Below are 23,599 nucleotides of genomic sequence, written 5' to 3'. Positions count from 1 at the left end.
CCATTATGAACATTATAAACTTTAAAAACATTATAACCATTATAAACATTATAAACTTTATAAACATTATAAACATTATATACATTATAAACATTATTGACATTATAAACTTTATTTACATTATATACATTATAAACATTAGAAACATTGTAAACATTAGAAACCTTTTTAACATTATAAACATTAAAAACTTTATAAACATTATAAACTTTATAAACATTATATACATTATAACCATTATAACCATTATAAACATTATAAACTTTATAAACATTACAACCATTATAAACATTATAAACTTCATAAACATTATATACATTATATACATTATAAACATTATAAACTTTATGAACATTATACACTTTATAAACATTATATACATTATAAACTTTATATACATTATAAACATTATAAACATTATATACATTATAAACATTATAAACATTATAAACTTTATAAACATTTTATACATTATAACCATTATAACCATTATGAACATTATAAACTTTAAAAACATTATAACCATTATAAACATTATAAACTTTATAAACATTATAAACATTATATACATTATAAACATTATTGACATTATAAACTTTATTTACATTATATACATTATAAACATTAGAAACATTGTAAACATTAGAAACCTTTTTAACATTATAAACATTAAAAACTTTATAAACATTATAAACTTTATAAACATTATATACATTTTAAACATTCTAAACATTATTTACATTGTATACATTATAAACATTATAAACATTATTTACATTGTATACTGTACATTATATACATTATAAACATTGTAAAAATTATAAACATTATAAACATTATAAACATTATGAACCTTTAAGACATTATAAACATTATATACATTATAAACATTATAAACATTGTAAAAATTATAAACATTATAAACATCCTAAACATTATAAACATCCTAAACATTATAAACATTATAAACATTATAGACATTATAAACATTATAAAAATGATTTACATTATATACATAATAAACGTTATAAACCTTTTAAACATTATAAACATCGTAAACCTTTAAGAGATAATTACAAACATTATAAACATGATAAACATGATAATCATTATAAACATGATAAACATTATAAACATTATAAACATGATAAACATGATAAACATGATAAACATGATAAACATTATAAACATCCTAATCATTATAAACATTATAAACCTTTTAAACATTATTGACATTATAAACATTATAAACATCTTACACATGCGTTATAAACACGAAAGCTCTCAGTTTCACATGGTTTTAACTTTCCTATTATCCTCAAATATTACCAACACATTTTACGCGTGGGGTCAATCTGACCCCAGGGATGTTTGCCTCCAGAAAACCATTTGATAAGCCATTGATAATGAAACCTTGACTTTTAGTCTTGCGCCAAACTTTTAAATCAGAATTTTTTTTCATCCATCCATCTTCATACCAGCTTATTCCCGTTTAACAGGGTCGCAGGGGTCTGCCGGTGCCAATAGCCGGCTCTCATAGGGCACTGGGCGGGGGTACACCCTGGACAGGGCGCCAGTCCATCACAGGGCAACACAGACACAGACAACCATTCACTCTCTCATTCACTCCTATGGGCAATTTAGAGACTCCAACCAACCTTACAGTCATGTTTTTGGATTGTGGGAGGAAGCCGGAGGACCCGGAGGAAACCCACGCAGCACGGGGAGAACATGCAAACTCCACACAGAAAGGACCCAAGTCCACCCCAGGGCTTGAACCCAGGACCTTCTTGCTGCGAGGCAGACGTGCAAACCACTAAACCACCGTGCTTAGAATTTTTTTTTATCGTTATTAATTTAATTTTCATGTGCGTGTTATTAGTAATTTTTGTATTTTTGTCATAATCTTGTTTGTTTATCTAAACAAAGTTCTCTTATTTTTGTGATATTCTTTTTTTCTTTTCATTTTGTATATTTTTCTGGTCATTTTGTATCATCTCATCAAAGGTCAAAAATTACTGTTCAGTTTTCATTAAGTGACAATTCAGTCATTTTTTATTTTTGTCGTCATTTTGTGTGTTTTTCAATTATTTTAATTTTGTTTCTACATTTGAATAAAGTTATCTTGTTTTGTGTGCATTTTATATTTTGTGCTTTATTTTAAATGTATTTAATTTTTTACATTTTCTGGTCAAGTTGTGTGTCTGTTGTTGTGTTGTGTGTTTACAGAGTCAATTTGTGTATTTTTGTGTAGTTCAAATAAAATGCAGTGAAAAAAAAATCTGTCACTAATCGTGGCTGCTCTGTATTTGTAATAAATTATAACAATATTGTAGAAAAAGGTTGTGAATCACTGTTTTATATAAGAAACACTTTAGTGAAGTGGTTTAAGGTTTCTGTCAGTTTGCCTGATTTAATCTGTCTTTGTTCTTCCTCTTCTGTGCCCCCCCCCCCCCCACACACACACACACACACACATCAGCCCTCTGATGGATAATCTGCTCATGTAATCTGGACTCATCTGTCTTTGTTTTTATGCATGGAATTCACAACGAGGCCAGATTATCATCTCTGACAAAATACACACACACACACACACACACTAAACCTCGTACAGGAAGCAATAAATGATCGTGTAAAGAAAAAACCCAACAAGATCCACATGAACAAGCATTTAGTGACAGTGAGAAGAAACTTCCTTTTAACAGGAATAAATCTCCGTTAGAACCAGGTTCAGAGGTGGCAGCCATCTGCGTGGACTGGTTGTGGTTAGTAGACAGAAGGACCAACAGAACAGGATAGAGAGATAGAACATCAGAATGTTCCAGACTAGTTGAGCCGTGAACCACAGATCAGGAAGTGACATCATCAGCTTCACCTGAAACAGAGCAGAGAGAGAGGGACGAGGAGAAGACACTGACTGCAGAAAAACATTATACATTATTATCAAGTCAGTCTGTCTTGGCCTTGGGCCTCACTCCTAGTGCTTATTCAGCACTTATTATAAAGGTGATCAATCTCTTCCTGTTTATTGGTAAGATAACAGTGACTCTAAGGTCTGTAAATGTGACCGTTTATAGACGAGCCCATGTCTGCTTTAGTGGTTATGTTATGTTATGTCATGTCATGTCATGTCAATCAGAACATCAAGGTTTTTGACTTGGTCTTTATCTTCTAAAGATCCAGACTCAGATACTTGCTGACAGCAGTCCTCTTTTCATTGTTACCAAAGACAATCACCTCCATCTTGTCATGGTTTAGTTGAAGGAAGTTTTCACTCATCCAGCAGTTTACTTTTTCTAAACAGTCACACAACACCTCAATGGGACCATGGTCATCTGGGTTCAGTGATAGATATAGTTGTGTGTCATCTGCGTAGCTCTGATAATCGACCTTACAGTTGTGTAAAATGTGTCCTAAAGGAAGCATATAAAGGCTAAACAGAAGAGGTCCAAGAACAGATCCCTGAGGAACCCCACAGGACATTGGTAATCTGTCAGATTCAAAGTTTACAATGTTTACAAAATAACTTTGATCCTCCAAGTAGAACTTAAACCATTACTTTAACATTTAGTCCAACCCATGTTTACAATCTGTGCAACAAAATTGTATGATCTACAGTGTCAAATGCAGACTTAGATCCAATAGAATGAGAACCGATACTTTTCCTGAATCAGTGTTCAACCTTATGTCATTGATCACTTTGATCAGATCAGTTTCTGTGCTGTGATGAGAACCAAAACCTGACTGAAATTTCTCAAATATTTTGTTGAATGTTAAGAATTGACTCAGTTGGTTGAAGACCACCTTCTCAATGATCTTGGCCATGTATGGAAGGTTCTGATTGGTCTATAGTTAGCCAGTATAGAGGCATCCAGTGTTCTCTTTTTTAACAGAGGTTTAACAGCAGCTACTTTCAGGGATTTTGGTACGGTGCCTGATTGGAATGAACAGTTAATTATCTGACACAAATCAGTGACAATTGACTTTACAACAGTTTTAAAGAAGTTTGAGGGTTTGTGTCAAGGCAACACGTTGATGGATTCAGCTGCTGAACAGTCTCCTCTATTGTTTTTGATAATCAATCTAATTGTTGATTGATTGATTGATTGATTGATTGATTGATTGTAGTTTATTAATCAGATAGGGTTAGTTATTTACAATCACATATAACATGGAGGAACAGGAACAGGAGAACTGTGGCACAGCCAGCAGCAGGGCAGAGTTCTGTTTCTTAGATGAGAAATATGGACCAGTGGGTAAGAAGAAGAGGTGGCGCTGCCCTTAATGTAGGAGTGTCTGCTGCTGCAGTCTCTCAACAGTTCGTCTCAATGCCAATGACGTGGGATGGCGTTGGCATTGAGACGAACTCGAGAGTTTGTTTGCTGAGCCAGATCCCAGGTGTTCATGGGAAAGTGAAATATAGGTCAGAGCATCAAATCAACATACCCATTAAAGAGTGTGAGAAAAAACAGACCTTGACAACAGTCTGTTCATCTCACGAGCCAGTTGAGATAAGAGAAGTTGTTTTCAGACGGGCTAGACACAACATTGACTGCAGCCCTTTTGTTCCTGGTCATTCCAATAATCCAATAATGTGACCTTTTCCCTTGACAAGAACTCTCCACTCCTCTTAAAGTTCACACGGTGGGATCCATCTGAGAGTTCTGAGAGTTCGGCCCCATTGCCCTTGGCTCTCCCATTACCCAACCTCCTCGTTGAATGATCTGACCAATAGCGTATAAAGACCAGCTGATCAATTCCATGATTTAGATTTAGGGTCAGGATGCAGATAGAGGCTCCTGTAGATTAATATAAGACAAAGGGAAAAGGAGGGAGCGAGGTGAAAGAGTCCGTCTTCTCAGAGAGCAAGGTGGAATGGACAATGTCTGAAAGGAGCATATTCATCTTTATGGTTTCTACTCTTCTGTGTATATAGAGTAAGTGACTAAGATATGTATTTATCGCACTGATTATTATAGTTTATGCCAGTCATTTAGGGTGGTTGGTATGTCGATGTCTAGATATTCTATCCCTTACAATGTCTCATATTCAGTTTATATCCTGAACATTTTCCATATCTTTCACCAAAGGCAGGCCTGACGTATGAATATTTAGGGATATATAATAATGCATCATCTGCGTATAAGGTGATAATATGCTCTACTTTCCCCTATTTTAATACCTTTGATGCTCTGCTTAGTTCTGATGAGCTTCATTAAAGGAGCGGATTTATCTTTAGTTGTTTGAATTCCTTACGTTGACCTGGATTTACATCAAATCTGAAGGTTTTCTGTTCTTAACAGAACAGTTTGTGATTTCACTGCTTTCTGTATTTGGTGGAAGGAGTTACTGTGCTTTGATTGTTGATGCTCCAATTTAAATTGTGTGCGTGTGTGTGTGTGTGTGTGTGTGTGTGTGTGTGTGTGTGTGTGTGTGTGTGTGTGTGTGTGTGTGTGTGTGTGTGTGTGTGTGTTTGTGCGTGAGTGCGTGTGTGCGTAGACAGACTACTTCTCTCTTCATTAGAACAGCAGAACATTTTGGATTTAAAAGTCTTGGCTTTTCTTGGAAATAATCTTTAATCTGATCTCTACTCTGATCATATTAATGTGTGTGTGTGTGTGTGTGTGTGTGTGTGTGTGTGGTATTTTCTAGCAGGGTTTTTAAAGTTAATCTACGTTCCATGGTTACAGTCTGGTTACAGCTACATCCACCTGCTACATTAAAGTGAATCTCCAGAATTTACTGACTTAAATGTCTTTAACAAAACTCATTGTCAAGCACCGTATTCATTGTATTTCCTTTTAAAAATGTGACTACTTTACAGTTTTAGAGCCTGTGTTCCTCCATCTTGAAATCATGTGATTGATGATGTCACACAGCCCCACTGCCTGTAAACATCCCATTGTTTTCTATTGTAGTGAAACATTCAGACTGATTTTTAGATCATTTATCAGATTTTTCAGTCTCAATAACAACTTGTGATGCCTTTTGTTGCTCTAAAAAACAGGAAAAGTTAAAGATGTTTTTATCCTCTTTCTGTAAATAAAATACAATAAAAAACGGTTGTGATCTCTTGTTTACAGAAAAAAGATAAAAAATAACACTAACCCTAACTTTCCAACTCTGAGGGTTTTGTAGTAGACGATGAAGCTGAGAAGAAGAGCTCAGTGTGCTGACACGCTCTGGTGGCTGAAGTTAGAGAGTAAATCAGAAACTGTTGTTTTGAAGGACTTCTATGCTTGGGGTTTGTGCGTTATTAACAGATATGTAATAGACACAGAATCAACTGCGCTTTAAAAAATAAATAAATAAATAAATAAAAATAAAAAACAATATCATTTGTTGCCATTGCTAATTTGATTCTAAAACCGATCAGAAATAAACCGTTTCTTAGTATTTTGTATTTCCATTTTCCAGTTTCTGGTTTTAAATTAATGGGAAAAAAAAATAATAATAATTTATTTGGTTTTGTAACAAAATGACCAATCTTTCTTTCTTTCTGTATTTCCGTTTTTGTTCTAAATCAGTCAAACCAAATTTTGAATTTTGAAGTTTTTGAACCAGATATAAAAAGAATGGATGATACTTACGTAATACTTACGTAAATGTGATTTCTTAGTTTTCTGTGACTTTTCTGGGTCGATCATCTCCATCATCAGATTTGTGTTTTTTGTTTTGTTTTTTAATACAAATTTGAAAATACCTTTTCACATAACCCAACAAAATAGCCTCCATGTAGCTATGTGGGTGTATATTATCTTTATGAATGAACTCTTGCATGTAATGATGGGATGGTGAGTTCACTGTCCTGTCTTTCCTGCCTTTTTCCTGAAGGAGGCGCCATTAGTTTAGCTAGAAAAGTGTTTTTTGTTTTTTTTTCTAACACCCTGCAGTGTCAAACTCACATTTACAGTTTGTCCAATCAGTTGTCACATTTAAAACTCTAAACATAATTACCACAGCATCAGTCTTTTGTGTCCATACCATTCACACATTTTATGTCGTTTTCACACAATATGCAGTCAGTGAACACATTTCCACAATCCTTACATTTTCTTAATAGACATATCAACAAAATGATGGATTGTTTTTGTATTATTTACCAATGTCAACACACCACATCCCACAATAGCAAAAACAATATTCCAAACCTCTACTTCTGCAATAATATCAGTTCAAAAACAATACATCTCAGCTGATAATAAACAAAAAATGTAATAATTGACACACAGCTGATTTATGTTGGGCTTAGACTCAGTGGCAGGGGTTAAAAGGAGGACTTTGAGGAGTGACGTGTTTAGAAACAGAAAAAGACAAACACTGTAATGTCTGGATGAGGAAGAGGAAGAGGAAGAGGAAGAGGAAGGGGTCCAGGGAGAAGAGCAGACCCAGTGAGAGGACAAGGTAGAGGTATAATAATGTGTGGTGGTGACGTTCTAAAGGATGTAAGTGATTAGTAAGTGTTAGTGATGAAATTCACTCCTCTATCATTGATCATGTGATCAACCACGTCTTTCACTAAGAGAAGCTGGTGAACGAGTGCAGCTCAATATGAGGCGATCAACGGTTGCCTTCAACAAACCAACAGGTACAGTACGTATTGTATTCTACATCTTCACATGTCAATAAGGCCATACAGTAAAGCATATTTGTCCCTCTGAGGAAAAGGAAAGCTCCTCAATAATGATCAACAGCTTGTTAGAAATGGTTGTTTTACATAATGCAATAAAACTGCATGAAATTCAAACTGAAATTGTGGATGAGATATTTGACACTATTGATAGCATCAGCCTCACAACCATGACGTAGACACACACACTGTTCTCTGTGAGAGGAAGTGTGAAAGTCATGGAGATATGACAACAAGAACCAGGTAAAGTACAGTATATTCTATTCAATGTCCAGTTCTATAAGCTTTGCACTTTGAAAGTAGGTAATCTACACAGTAATAGGTTACAGTACAGTATGATATACAGTAATGAGATTTACATAAACTTTGTTTCAGAGAGTTATGGAATTGCAGGCCAACCAGGTCTCTCATGAATTGATGTACATACAGTAGATGAGGCCAAAAGGCGTTGACGTGGATGGAATGTAATTAGAAAAAGGGCAACAGTAGATGTTCCAGGACAAAGAGGGACAAGCATTACCATGTGTACAGTAATAGCAAATACAAGATTCACAGACGTCTATAATACCAAGCACCTCCTTGTCTTTCTCAATGATCTCCATCAGTGCCTGGTTCCAGAGCAGGATCAGGACCTTTGTAATCATCTGGGACAATGTGGCTTTTTATCATTCATAAGCAATAATAAGTTCACCTCTTCCTTCCACCTTATTCACCTTAGAACAACCACATAGAGGAGATCTTTTCTGGATGAAGGTGGAAGGTTTATGACCATCAGTCACATGACCAGATGTCCCTCCTTGAAGCCATGGGTGCAGTCATTTTGTGCTTTGTTTTATCCCCCCCCCCCCCCCCCCCCCCCCGTTTTGCTATTGTTGTTTTTGTTCAGAATGCTCATGTGTTTTTGTTCACTGTAAGCAATACTGTAAACCATTTTCTGTTCTATCATGTTGTAAATAGTATTTCTACTGTAGTAAACAGTAATGGAACAAAAAACTGATTTGCTTGTTACTGGAATGCTTTTTAATGTGAACATTACATGTGAACTTACAGTTCCCAACCTAGACATTCAGTGTAAAAACGATGAATTGCATGACTGTATGTATCTTGTGAAGTGAAAACAAGTGTTATTCTTTGACAGGATCATTTCTTTCTCAATCAGGTTTCCAGTGTTTTGGTAAAGTTAGTGTGCAGAGAAAGACGTGTTCTATTTTGAAATAAAGAGTTAGTTTATATTTAACAAAATGTGTTTTTGGGAAGAAAATTATCCATTTGGCTGATTGTGTTTTATAGGTGGGAGTCTGTGTTAAGAGTTTAGAAAAAGTATCTGAAATATGGGTAAAAAACTGTAATCTCACTGTTACAACTGGTAAAAATGTCTGTTTTTTAAACTGAAGTTTGTGGAATGTTCTGAAAATTTGCTGAAATAACGTGAAATGACTCACCAGGAATTTTATGGTCTCAAATGTTTTACTTCAAATTTACGTAAAAAAAAAAATTGGTAATATATATATATATATATATATATATTATTTATGTTTTTTCTACGGTGACTTTACTGTTTGATATGAAGGGCAATGGTTTTTAAACCTTTTGAGTCTTTGTTTTTTGCAATGTTATAATATGTTTAAAATGCAACATGATTCAAAATGCACAAAAAAAAAAAAAAAAAAAACACTCCCATTAAAGATTTGGAATCAATCTGTTTATTATTTTGAACCCAAAAAGCAAACCAAAGAGAAAACAGTCGACAGTCATCAAGGTGATCGACGTTTGATCACCACAAAACGTGCTTTAATGTCACACTCCCATCAATCCCATTAATCCCTGGCATCAGCCAATAGGAGGCCGACTTCCCTCAAACTGAGGAAAAGCTTTCAAATCATCCTTTTTTATCAGGATTCAGCAAAGATAGAACAAACAAATGTACATTTCTACATCAATAAACTGTTCTATGTGAAAGTAAAGCAAAGGTTCTAATCAGACTGAACTTTAGGAGTCAGTGAATTAAAGTCATTCATTAAACTATGGAGCTGATGGTCGTGAATAAAATCAACCATTGATCAATTAAACCTTTTATTCAGGCTTTAAAACACTGGTCGGCCTAAAATCACCTCGTCCTAAACAACATGAAACAAAGAACCCGTTAGTAAGGACGACAGCGTGATGATGATGCTAACAGAAAGGGGGCGGAGCCTTCATGAATGACTGTGCAGTCTGCACAACAACCAAACATCTCTGGAAATACTGCAGCGTCCCACTGGAAGGTCCGTTACCATGACGACAACCCTGAACCACAGTTTAAAAACACCTGCTCATGTGTCACCAGGGTTGGGGTCAATTATAATTGATCATTAATTACAATTATGATACAGTTATAACTGTAATTTTAAAAATCTGTTACTGTTGTAATCGTAATTTAATTGTAATTAAGTTCATATTATGAACTTGTAATTGTAATTGGCATGGAAATGATATCTATCCATTTTCAGACCCGCTTGTTCCTGTTATTCAGGGTCGTGGGGGTCTGCCGGTCACACTAGGTGCTAGGTGGAGGTACACCCTGGACAGGGCGCCAGTTCATCATGCAACACACACAACCAACCACACACGTTCACACTCACTCCTACAGGCAATTTAGAGACTCCAATCAATCCAACAGTCATGTTTTTGGATTGTGGGAGGAAACCGGAGTACCCGGAGGAAACCCACGCAGCACGGGGGGGGGGGCACTTCTCTTCTGCTACTTGGTGGAGGCGGTCGCATTCTCTCCCGCTTGTTTTGTCTGCTATCTTCTGTCTTGTGGATCTAACAGGAGTCTCTCTGCATTTATCCAAAAATTGAAATCATGGAATTGGACAGGTGGTCTCTTAATGCTATCGATAAAATGTTTTCAACAAAGAAACTGGGCCGAGGTGAGCCCACGTGTTCGAACGGAACATTTGCGGCCGGATACGCGATGGATTCCTGTCGTGTCTGTCCATGCTTTCCGTAGAGGACATCTACATGATTGAACTTATGGTAGCAGGAATGCTGCTGATTGGAGCTGGCAGCTTTCTGATTTATCACAAAGTCTGTGTTACATTGGCAGCTGTTTTGAGAAAGCTGCCAGTCATTTCTGAAGGATGGGGTTGAACACTCAACACTCAGACTGATGTGATGAGAAGCTTAGTGCTGAAAGTCACCGAAACAGTGCTAGCCTGAAACCAAAACAATCACCCATTGGCCTCCCCCACATGCCAGCTCAAGGTTGTCTCTATTTCACCATGGATAATGTGCAGATTTCACGCTCCGTCCCCCTCCCCTCCCCCCATCGCCACCAGGACCTTTGTCTTCTGAACCACCCCCACCCCCACCCCCCGAGCTACAGGGAAGGTGTCGAGGAATACCCAGACGAGGCAGCATGCCTGCGCCCCCCAGTGGCTAAAAATCGCCTCAGCCCTGCACTTATATATATAAAAACTTTAATTTACTAAGTGATTAAACTCAAACCTGGTGAACCATGTTACAGTCCTATGTCTTACACATACATAATTATTAAAATATGTTTCAGATCAACTTTTTCTAATACCTGTTACTTCTCTTTAAGATCATTTTAACTTTTAAGAACACATTTAAATCTATGGGTATAATGACAGAGAAATGCCCATACCGTAAATATTAATACCAATATATTCATTGAATATGAAGCCTAACATGGTAACCAAGAGATGAGAAACTAATTAGATGATAGATAATATTTATTAGTGTTTTTTACAGATGATTTAATACATGGGTCAAACTGACCCATTAGCATTAGAGATGCTAACAGAAAGCTAACACAAGAGGAAGGCTACATTATTAAATGCTCAGTAACTATGACTAATTGTAATTGAACTTTAGTAATTGGGAACATAATTGTAATTAACTTTCAGGGTAAAATAACAATAATTTCAGTTTTAATTGGAAAAAAAATGCTGGTAATCATAATTTAGTTGTAGTTGAACACGGATAATGGAAGACATAGTTATAATTGAAAAATGAAATTGACCCCAACCCTGCACTTCCCTGTGTGTAATAATAATACATGTGTAACCTTAGACACACAACAACAAATGTTTGAGTTTTTTCTCCAAATCAAAACCAGTTTTAAAGTCTTTTCATACATCGTCTATTTTCACTTGTATAACAGGTGAAAAGTTATTTTACAGACAATTAACAAAAGTCATGAATGATGACTTTTCCTCCAAGTCTAAAGTGATGCTAACGTTGTCATGGTAATGTTACCGTTGTCATGGTGATGCAGTAACACCAGAGACAGATATTAAACAATTGTCCCTAAACACTCAGCAGCTAACTCACCAACCTGAACGACCCAAACCAGCTAACGCTAGAGTGCAAACGCAGGGCGAAGGCTCCAAGGGGCCCAGAGGAGGAGCACACACTGTACCATGTTGATGTAAACTGTCAGCGAGGGAAATCTGCTCAGAGCTGAGCATCATTCTCCCAAACGTTGGCGTGGGAACAGAAAAAGGAGGGGCTTGCACTCTCAAACGCTGACAGAGGAGGAGGAGTCAGAGGTGGTTAAAGATTGGGGACGATTTTCCCAAAGTTTAGAAAAGAAATGCCCTCTGCACATGCGCAAAACGCTACCTGCTCTAGAGGGAACGCCTACGTGTGCAAGAGAGCGTGCACGAGTCCATATTTCCTCGTGCACAGCGCTGTTTACAAGTTGGAGTCGGCTTCGGTCATACACGCTTACCTTCAAAAATAAGATTTGCACTTTTCCAACTGTCAGACTCGTCACCAGTAAGTGAAAATCCATTTTCAATGGACCCGATGCGCACCAGGCACGAGCACGTACGACTGCCTTACGTAAACATTATCATAATGATTGACAACTAGGAGGACCAATAGTTAAGATAATCCACCCAGAATTTGAAGCCAAAATAACATCGTCCACAATACCTTTAAGACACGCACACACACGCACTATGGTGGTTGGAGCCATTCTAAATTAATGCGCACCAGTCTATCGAACGCGTAATCAACCGCGTACCCTGCACCTCCACGTCTGAACTACATTTTCTCTAGACTTAGAATGGGTACACGGGCACAATGCACAAGTCACGTCCACGTGTGCTTGCAGACGTGTTAACACGTGACGTGTAAACAGTGTTTACATGTCACGCAGATGGTGTTACTTAGTGCAGCTTCAGTCACGTCACACCTAAATACTTATATTAAGTAAATTTAATGAAAGTTAGGCAGGCAGGTACACGTGCAAAAGACTGGTGCGCATGAATTTAGAAGTGATACAGTACGCCCCCCCATACACTCACGCTGCGTCTTCATCAGATGTGCTCAAACATTGAAGCCCAAATGTTTCTTTAGTAAATGAAAACCAAGTGTGATTGATGGATTGATTGTTGCAGTGACATCACACAGTTTATTAACTCCGCCCCCTTTTACGCTACAAACAACTGTGATGTGCGTGGGTGGTTTGATTTGACTTTTATTTGCATGTTTTACAGCATGCGGTGATAAAACGAGACAAATATGACATTTGTGAATGCGTGCATTCACTGGACTAACCATATGCACACGTGTGCAATGGAGGACAAACGAGGGAGTGAGTGCACGACAACAGGCCAGATTAGAAACGCTTCGACACGACAACCTGAGACTAGAGTGAAGAGGTGGAGTGATACATAGAGTTTTAGTGCAACAGAGAAGTCACGCAAACCAGCTTCAAGTCTGAGACGAGGAAAAAAAGGATCAGGTGGACAGGGAGACAAAGGAAATAAAGTGGGCGGGGCAGAGGGAGGGGGAGGAGCATTTAGGAGTAGGGCTGTGGGACGCCGTAGCCCGGTCTGTACATGGGCCTCCCTGTTGGCGACTGGGAGCTGGAGAAGGCGGGGCCTACTGGGTAACTGTAGCCCCCGTAGCTGTAGGAGGCTGGATAGGGGGCGGGGCCAGTGGGGGGGTTGCCGCTGGGGTTATACTGACCGAACGCCGAGCCCGGGTGAGGCGTGGGGAAGGAAGGCTGGGCGGGGTAAGGACAGGCCCCCGCAGATTGAGGCCCAAAGGCCGGCCGGGGCCCAGAGAACCCTCCTGTTGGCGTGAAGGAAGAGCCGGGGGAGGGGTACGGACAGAACTGAGGCTTAGGGTGGCCCGGAACAGAACCAACTGCCACTGCAGCGGGGGGAGGGTTGGGGGCGGTGACGGGGTAGGGGCTGTATGGAAGCCCAGAGGAGGCGGAGCTTCCTGCTGCTGAGGAGGAGTCCTGGTAGCTGTTTGGATTGGCTGTAGATGAGGACGTGGTGGTCGTATTCCACGGAGAGGGTGTGGGGGCGGGGTCTTGGGTGTCGCCTACCGATGACGTCATGGCATTGAGGTTGCCCTCGCTTCTCTGTCGCAGGATGTCCTGGAGCTTCTCTATCCTCACACGACGCTTGTGAGCGAGCAGACGAAGAGACAGGAAGCGCTCGAGGAAGGAGTCCAGAGGTAGGGAACCCTCCAGGAAGTCGTCGGCCAATGCCTGCGCACGCACAGAAAGATGCACGTTCACAACCACAAACAACTCCTAACTTCAGTGTTCCAGAAAGGTCTTTAGTTTTTTAACTCAGAAAACTTTTTTCAGGAAATGTACTTTGATCTCCTGGAGATGAAAAAATGTTTCGTTTCGATTTCCTGGAGATCAAAGTAAATTTCCTGAACATAACTTCTGATTTCTAATATTTCATAAAAACATGTTAAAATGCTCAAAAATATTTTATCTCTACCAACCTGTGTGAAACTGTTAGCTCCTATAAACATAACTACTGTGTTAAACACTTCTTAAATACTAAAGGTGTACAGTTACACTTTAATTAAAGGGTAGAATAATGAAGGAAAACTAGCAGTAACTTGAAAAATTGTTCATTACATTTCACAAGAAATCATGTTTCTTTTTTACTTTAACAATTACATAATTATACAATATTTCAAAAATCCCCTTGGCGATTTTTTTAAAAACACAATCTCACAAACCAAACACCAAATCTGCAGCATTTTCTTTTTTTCTTGTATTTCTTTCTTTTTACAAAAAAAGTCAAGTCAATCTGCGACATTGGCCACGTTTACATGGGAGCTTTAATTCCTCTTTAAAGTGGAATAAAAGTGAATTCCTCTTTAACCAGACCTTGTAAACACAGAATTCCTAATGATAATTTAATTCCGAATTAAAGTTAATTCCAAATTAGGTGGCTGGTTTATTCTGTTTTTAATTCTGAATTAGATAATTCCTCTTTCTTGTAAACACTTAACTTGGTTAAAGTGACTTTAAGTTAATTTGTATCGTTTTGCACATGCGCGACTTGCGGCGATGACGCGTTGGTGACGACATTTCACACAGACTTATTAAACACACACGGACCTCGGTAAACACGGTAAACAGAACAGACTTTACCAGACGGCTGGCACTAGGACCCAGAGGCAGAGTAAGTGCGTCCCTGTACTGCATGTACAGGCTGTGATATCATCAGTTTATCATTTTACCAGTTGTTAGAGCTACTGTCGTTACCAGGGAGATAATATTTATTACTGGTGATGGTTTTTTACCAGTGATTAGTTCATATTTCTACTTACGCTCTGTGGTCCAAACTGAGACCATGTGTTATTGTTGAGCTGCTGATTGAAAACTAGGATCAAAATAAGGTGAAAATAGTTCTAATGTGTGGTGTTCTGTGTTATAGCCAATAATAAAAGGTTTGTTGTGTGTTTTTCCTGATAGACGTGATACGTCACGTTCTCCACTGTCCAATCAGAGCCTTCCCCAGGCTTAAAGCAGAATAAACCTGTTTTCCATGTAAACCTCGTTCAGGAATTACCATTTACATGTAAACACGAAGCACAACAATAAATAATAAATAATAAATAATTCCGAAATAAAATCATCATGTAACCGTGGCCATTAAAGTGTACATGTAGTGTAAATGTAAATAACAAAAAACATGTTAAAGGGGACATATCATGGTTTTAAATCCTTCCTTTTTACATATAAATCATACAGTTATGGTTTATATAAAGCAGAACTGCAATGCTTGGGTCTGAATTCCTCATTATTATAGCTCCACCCCTTTTCTACCCTTTTCTGATGTGCTTCTGAGAGCAACTCGTTTTGGTGCTGTCTCTCTAAATGCAAATGAGACACTTCATACCCCGCCCACTCTCCAGGTTACAGAGGTGACGCTCGGTTCAACTCCACCCTGTTCGGCCATTTTTGTAGTTTGATAGAAGAGATACGGCTATGTAGCGGCGCAGAAAATGTTTTTTCACACATTATTTACAAAATGTCAACAACGTTAGACTTGTCCATCCAGCCTTACATGTTCCAGCCAGAGTCTGACCCAGTGGAGCGAGATGAAAATGAAGATGATGAACCTGCAGAACCCTAACAAGTGAGCTAACACAAGCACCGAGCTAACGCTAGCACCAAGCTAAAGTCACGAAATGCATTTTAATACTGTCTTTTCAGAGACAAAAACGGCAAAATGAAATGACTAATGAAAACTTTAGACTTAAATTAAATCACGTAGGCCATATCATCAAGGATCTAAAACGAGCACACAGCGCTAACATATGAAGACGGTGCAACTGCTAATGCTAACAAAACAATGACAGGGACGTCTTATCATCACACTTATCATCATTGAAGTGCTTCACACACACAAAAATGACCTTATCCACAGATGTGGTACATTTCTATAAAAAATAAAACTCAACCAGACACTTTGAAAAGGTTCTGATGCTGGGAGACGGTGTAATGAAGCGTGTGGGTTACTACATCCAACAACCCAACATTTTGACTTATCCTCTCGTAACTTCTGCATCCTGGAGCTTGGACTACAAAATAAAAGCCAGAAATAAAAATGGCGGATTGCTCGAAGTGTTGGGCCTGGAGTTGATGAACTAATTTGGCAGTTCTGCTGCAAATACTGTGACGTTATTGTTCAAAAAACGTAATAGAGAATAGAAAAATCAAAACAGATTGAAAAATATGGTCAAAACAGAAAATAAAGATATTAACGGAGCATCTGAAGAGACTAATTAGAACTTTAATGTACTTCTAAACACTCTAAAAACAAATTGCATTTAAGGGCTAAAAAAGTGGATTTAACATGTCCCCTTTAATGTATTACCAATAAACAAAATATGTGCACCTTTTAATAAAAAAAAACAACAATTTTATACCTTGGGACATAAACTCAACATGACAATTTCATCAGAATGTGACAAGTTGGTTGATGGTCTCGACCTGTGTCTATAAATAACTGGTGCATTGTGGCAAGGTTTTCCTTGCCGCCATGATGAATTCATGTTGGGTGTGGGATACATATGTATGTGTATATACGTATATATGCATATGTGTGTATCCATAAAATGAAGAGTCCGTCCTTAAGACTGCTCTACTGTAAAGTGCCTAGAGATACCATTGGTTATGATTTGGCGCTATACAAATAAAGATTGATTGATTGATTGAAGTGTAGTTTTTCTGTTGTTATGGTTACGAGTGGCTCTCATAAAGAGCAGCATCCAGGTTGTATGTTAGGATTAAAAATCACTTTCTCACCAACTTCCTGCTTCTTGTGAACCTCCCTGCACCCACTCAGAATCACAATTAGCCGTTGTTAGCAGCAGAAACGAGCCATGGCTGAGTAGTTAGGTGTTGGAAGTGCACAAATATGGTTAGAAAATGTGATGAAAGCTGCGTGAAAGGATGTGTTCATTGATTGGATGAAGCGCCGTAAAGTAAAGATAAAAGCTCAACATTTAGCGACAAGGAAATAGAGGGAACAATGTGGTGGGGGTGTGGTTAGTGCCATGACTTAGTGTTGCAATTTGACTCTGAGATGCTACACAAATGTTTCTGTTGTTGTCATAGCAACCATTAGCTTTACACTCCGCCATTGTTCAGAAACTGTAGACCAACAGAACACTGTTGCCTAGCAACAGCTAACAGGAGTCAACGTGTGTCATATCCTCACCAAAATGGTGGCTCTCCATAGTTTTTGACCTAAGGTATAAAATCGTTCTAAAAAGTCCTTTAATGTGTTTTTTAATGAAATGGTGCACACAAAACACGTAACATGTTTGTTATATACAGTACATGTCCACCACAGATACCATTTAAACACATTTCGTGACAACGTTTCAGTGAAAACAAACATTTAAAGATGTTAATTTAATACAAAACATATCAAGTGTAGCTGTATTCACCTCTAGTGACGCTCTACCACTTTTATCTTTATGATTTTATACGGAGCTCATTGGTGATTAGCGCCACTGTTAGAACAGGTCTGAGGGCCTCTCACATGGTCCATGTGGGCTACCTGCTGCACGCAGACCCCATGTTGGGGACCACTGCTCTAAACTATATGAAGCCCTGTCTGACTCCAGCCCCTCAGAGCATTAATTACTGCATGTTCCAGAATGTTCTCACTGACCTCAGACTGTGCCTCAGTGCTTCCTCCCTCAGTCTGAAGGCGGGACAACAGGGCCTCAGGAGAAACCTGACCAGCCATTCCATCTGAGCAGAAACGGGGGAGAGGTCACATGTAGCAAAGTCTTTATTCATTGTTACAACAGAGCATATAAAGAGACATTTTAACACAATGAAAGCTACGACTAACATCCTGTCTGACGTGAACAGGTTCTAAGCCCACTTGAAAGCACCAGAACAAACACAGAGGGATTATAGAAATAGATAGTCAGACTGAGGCCTGTTCACAGGAAATAAAGCATTTACTCTGTACCAATGTTCTGAGTTAGTGTCGGATCAGTAACAGAAGCTTGCAGGGTACACCCTGGTTCATACTGGTTCCTATCGGCTCCTACTCATTCCTACTGGTTCCTTCTGTTTACTTCTGGTTCATACTGGTTCCTACTGGTTCCTACCTCTCACAGAGCAGTGTTCTCTGTAGGCCTCTCTGGCACCCTCCAGGTGTGAATACCTCTCCACCAACACCTCCTTCTGAGACTCCAGACGAGGTTTCATGTCCAGGTTCTGCTCAGCCAGGCTTCGGTTTGAGGCCAGGGCCATTTCTCTCTCCAGCTGGATGTTCTGGATCTACAGAACCACAGACAGAGACATGGTGAGTGGAGCATCAGACACAGGACGAGGACCTAAACCAGGCATGGACAACTGACGGCCCTCGGTCTAGAGTGGCCCCAGAAGTGAATGCACAAAATGACAGAAAAATACACTAAACAAAAGCAAGAATACATTGAAAAATACCAAGAATTACAACATTGCAGGAAAAAACAGTAAAAGACAAGAAACACACAAAACAACAACAATACAAAAAATATACAAAAGAAAAGAAAATGACAACAAAAGCACACAAAAGTACAAGAAAAACAAAAAATGACTTTGCAAACAAGCAAAACGACAAAAGAAATACACAACAATGACACCATAAATACACAACATGACTCCAAAAAGACAAGAGAAATGCACAAAATGCCTCATAACAAGCAAGGCGACAACACAGAATGAGAGAAAACAGGCGCCAAAAAAATTCCTGGTAAAAACCTTGATTTTATTAGATTATTAATTTTGCTGCTGGACAGTCTTTATTAAACCAATTGCAAATGTCTTATTTTTATAATGCTGACACCTGTGTATGCTCAAGGGTTTTATATTCCACAGAACATGGCCTTTGTATTTGCATGTTGACCTTTAAATTAAAAAATGTGCTTTCCAGGAATAATGGTTTCCTAGCAGTTAAAAAACATGAACGTTAAATTCACTGGAGACATGTAAACTTGGTTCACATGAGACCAAATTAAAGTCATTTTAATGTAAAACGCAGCTAATAACTTGTAATAATATAATTAAAAAGACAAAGTAGCTTTGGTATGGGTAAAGGAGTGTATAAAAATGTGGTTTTATGTACAATATAGGTAAAATCTCCACCTTTATTAATTTAATCATTGTTGTGCTCATATGTATATAGGTATATTATAATTAAAAGTTGAATATGGGTAGTTTATAATATTACTGTATGTACATATTAAGGCTGTAAGAAAAAATTGATTCAGCAATATATCGCGATATTTCGATCCAAAAAATGTCCAAATCAATTTTATTTGTCATGTTTTTTAACAAAAAAACCATTTAATGTCACTAACACATCAGCATAGCACGTAAACTCCCGGTCACTAGGTGAAAGGTGAATGCACTCGTTAAAAACACTTTTTTTTAAGAATTTAAGAACTTAACAGAATCAGAATCTGTTGTAGAAGCAAAAGTGAAACATAAAAAAAATTAAATAGAAAGTATTTCATATCATTTTATACTTGTAAAGGTGAAATTATTGTGATATCAATATATGTATATCGCAATATATATCGTATTATAGTTAAATTGGTTATACTGGTTATAAAAAGGCTAGAATTAAATAAGTCAGACTTTTTCCTACGCTTTTTTTTAAAATGTGTAAATGTTTTATTGAAATCTTACTTTTTTATTTTTTTACTTATCGTTGAAATTCACCTGTTGTGTTTTACATGTTCAACAATAAATACATAAAATAAAATGAACGTAGCCACTGAATTAAAGTGATTTAAAAAGCAACAATTGTTGATTTACCTCGTCAGACTCCAGGGCCAAAGACTCCACCCTCTCTGGGTTGTCCAGGAACTCCTGCAGCTCTGATTGGCTGAGGTCCTGGAGCTTCTCCATGTGATTGGCCAGGATGGCTGTCCGTCATAGAAAAAGCAGGAAACGAGTGTTAAAAACAATAATCGGAAAACAGAAAGTACAGACGCAAAATGTTCCCGATTTTCAATTCAACAATGTTTTAAATAGTTTAGAATAGTAACTAAACCGTTTGTGTGGACGATTGATAGAAATCCAGACAACAGAACCGCGGGGTGTTCCCTTCCTGTTACCGTGGGTTGTATAATAATAATAATAATACATTGAGTGTCACACAAACAGCAGCTAACCGTTATTAACCAGCCTGAGAAAGAAGAATACTCACACGACGCTAGCAAACCGAGCCAAAGTGCCGCTGGCCGCCGGGTGACATCCAACACCGCCCTGTGCCCACACCGAGGCCTAAAGCTAGCCCTCCAACCCTAGCTTTCCCTAGCCTCCACCCAAACAAACAGCCAATCCACACCGGGCTCTTCGCGCTGAGCAGCCCGCTGACAGCAGCCTCTGCTCCGGTGTCAAACACAGGCTGCCTCCGCTAACTTGTACGGATCTCTGCGGGTCCGCGGGCCGCACTTTCCGACACAACTCGGTCCTGCTAACTCTGTGTGGTCCGATAGTTGTTTCTACGATCACATCAAAATGACCACAGCCGGGTGAAACTGTCAGGAAATACTGATATTCTGTCTTAAATGTTCAAAGTTACACTCCAGCCTGACAGAATAGGCCGCCATTTTTGGAAGCGTCCATGGTTTGAGGACGAAAGACTGGACTGAACAGAACTCTACAACAGCAATTACCTCCTATTACACACGTATTCATGCGTTATTTACATTATCAGTCTGACAAAAACCTATTTTATTAGTCGGAATAAAATACAGTTGTTTGGTTTGAGGCCTTTTATATTTTCTGACCCCTCTAACACCTGCTAATGGTTCCGTCCAACTCTCAGCTGATGTGAGGGAAACCCCCACGTGACACTTCATCTGACGCAAATTAAGGAAAAGTCTGAGATTTTAGATTATATTATATTATATTTATTATATTATATTATATTATATTATATTTATTATATTATATTATATTATATTATATTATATTATATTATATTATATTAATTATATTAATTATATTATATTAGATTAGATTAGATTAGATAGATATAGATAGATAGATAGATAGATAGATAGATAGATAGATAGATAGATAGATAGATAGATAGATAGATAGATAGAGAGATAGAACTTCTTACCCCTTTTGAACATGAGTATCTTTAATGAGAAGATGATCAAATATGCTTTTATTTATTTTATTATTATTATTATTATTATTATTATTATTATTATTATTATTATTATTATTATAATCCTGCTGTATCACATGCATTCTGTGCAAATTGAAGTCAAACATCCTTATTTTATGTATTATACTGTATGTACACACACCTTAGGCTCTGAAAGACTCTCAAACTGTTCAAAACAGTATCATCTCCATAAAACATTCAACAGTTTTTTTCCCCAAGGAATAAAATATTCAATATATTAAAACCAGAGTAAAAATTTTCAAATGATAATTTGTATCATCTGTAAAGTGTTTTACCTGCAGCAGATGTTTCTTATCAGAAATTAAGCTTTTAAAATGCACAAATATTGTTTGTTTAACTTCTAAATACTCAGAACAGTAATAGAGTTTGTCCAACCAAATCACTAGCACTAATAGAAGCTATACTGAAGTCATCATTGTGTTTGGTTCCTTTTAACTTGCAACCATGGCAACCGTTTAGATGATGATGTCATGAAGCTGTTTCCTGAATTGTACATGCATACATTCAGTGTTGATAAATGAAGTAAAGGTACAAGGTCTTTTATAAAAACGATTTTAAATGTAGGCAGCGCACTGTTTTGTCCTCATTTACAAGCTTTGAAGTGACTTTATCTGAGGTGGGCCCTTCTGGTCTACCGACCACCCAAATATAACCAGGACTTTATAAATGACTTATCTGGTTTTCTGGCTGAATTTATGCCTAAATATGACCGTGCCCTTTTTCTCTGAGATTTTAACATTCACGTGTGCTGTCCTGTCAAGCGTCGGTGAAGGACTTTTTAAGCCTCATTGACTCGTTTAATTTGGTGTCGTGTGTCTCTGGTCCTACACATGAACATGGGCACACATTAGACCTTGTCCTCTCTTAAGGGGTATCTGTGTCAAACTTAGAGGTCTGTGACAATGTGTTTTCTGATCATATTTCTGTTTTGTTTGATGTTACTTTTTCCTGTGCCGTGGATAAATCTGGAGCTCCTGCTCATTGATGTCGTAGCTTTAACTCTTTAACTGCCGGTCAGGTCTCTGTGGCTTTTGATGAGCTCTGAGACCGCCCCCTCTCTGTTAATACAGGGGAGCTCAGCTATTGGTTTAACTCCTCCTGCTGAGCCATACTGGACTCTGTGGCTCTATAAATGTGTGAATGGGTTTGGTCCAGAATACATCAGTGAGATGTTATTCAGGTATGAACCCAGCTGGTCTCTGAGATCTATGGACACAGGTCAGATAGTGGAGCAATACAAATACATTAGCCTTGCTCCTTTAAAAACTGTCCAGCCCAAAGTTAAATCTGAGTCTTGGTTAAATGAGCGAACTCACAGGAGTGGCGTATAGCTGAGCATAAGTGGAAGAAGGACAAGCTTCAGGTTTTCTTCCAAAAAAAAAAAACAACCATTGATCAAAGTGACTTGTCCAATTATAGATCAATATCTAATCTCCCTTTTATTTACAAAATTCTTAAAAAAGTCATCACAGGTCAACTATGTGATCACCTACATAGGAACAATTTATAGAGAGCTTTCAGTCTGGCTTTAGAGCCAATCACAGCACAGAGACTGTCTTAGTAAAAGTAACCAATGATCTCCTCTTAGCCTCAGACAGAGGGTTGGTCTCAGTTCTGGTGATCTTAGATCTCAGTGCAGCCTTTGATACAGTGGATCATCATCTACTGCTGCAGAGACTGGAAAGTGTTTTTGGGATTAAAGAAACAGCGCTGGGTTGGTTTAAATCCTACCAATCAGACAGAACCCACTTTGTTCATGTTAATAATCTCTCCTCAGCCAGAGTTAATCATGGAGTTCCACAAGGTTCAGTTTTAGGACCAATACTCTTTACATTATATATGCTTCCACTAGGTAACATTATCAGAGAACATTATATACATTTTTATTGCTATGCAGATGATACACAGCTTTATCTCTCAATGAAATCAGATGAAACTCATCAGTTATTAAAACTCCAGGCTTGTC

General features: G+C 37.9%; 2 protein-coding genes across 3 annotated transcripts in view; both read right to left on the bottom strand.

Annotated features, from left to right (window-relative positions):
- tmem132a (transmembrane protein 132A) overlaps positions 1-8,277 on the bottom strand; it is a 37,234-nt gene extending 28,957 nt beyond the window's left edge. Inside the window, exon 1 of the mRNA XM_028460175.1 lies at positions 8,209-8,277. Coding sequence (XP_028315976.1) covers positions 8,209-8,277 — 69 coding nt within the window. The remainder of the gene's footprint in view (positions 1-8,208) is intronic.
- A 3,206-nt stretch (positions 8,278-11,483) lies between these two features.
- vps37c (VPS37C subunit of ESCRT-I) lies at positions 11,484-22,033 on the bottom strand. Of its 2 annotated transcripts, none has more exons than XM_028443268.1 (5): positions 21,909-22,033; positions 20,244-20,353; positions 18,548-18,719; positions 18,097-18,179; positions 11,484-14,150 (listed from the first exon to the last, which is right to left on the bottom strand). In XM_028443268.1, exons 2-5 carry the CDS (start codon positions 20,334-20,336, stop codon positions 13,449-13,451), a joined length of 1,050 nt encoding a protein of 349 aa, XP_028299069.1. In that variant the 5' UTR covers positions 20,337-20,353; positions 21,909-22,033; the 3' UTR covers positions 11,484-13,448. The 2 variants fall into 2 exon arrangements, with proteins under 2 accessions (XP_028299069.1, XP_028299059.1); XM_028443258.1 differs by lacking the exon at positions 21,909-22,033 and adding an exon at positions 20,638-21,212.
- Between the last annotated feature and the right edge of the window lie 1,566 nt (positions 22,034-23,599).

Source organism: Gouania willdenowi, chromosome 1 (genome assembly GCF_900634775.1).
Source record: "Gouania willdenowi chromosome 1, fGouWil2.1, whole genome shotgun sequence".
NCBI classification, from domain to species: Eukaryota; Metazoa; Chordata; class Actinopteri; order Blenniiformes; family Gobiesocidae; genus Gouania; species Gouania willdenowi.
The sequence above is the reverse complement of the archived record's forward strand: the minus strand, read 5'-3'. Positions and strand labels throughout refer to the sequence as shown.

What these genes read in the sequence shown, in the direction of transcription:
- vps37c (XM_028443268.1), bottom strand. Translation starts at nt 20,336, where the DNA reads ATGGAGAAGCTCCAGGACCTCAGCCAATCAGAGCTGCAGGAGTTCCTG. An exon ending in AGAACACTGCTCTGTGAGAG is followed by an intron (nt 18,180 to 18,547) that starts GTAGGAACCAGT and finishes GTTTCTGCTCAG; the next exon opens with ATGGAATGGCTGGTCAGGTT. An exon ending in GCACTGAGGCACAGTCTGAG is followed by an intron (nt 14,151 to 18,096) that starts GTCAGTGAGAAC and finishes GTGCGTGCGCAG; the next exon opens with GCATTGGCCGACGACTTCCT.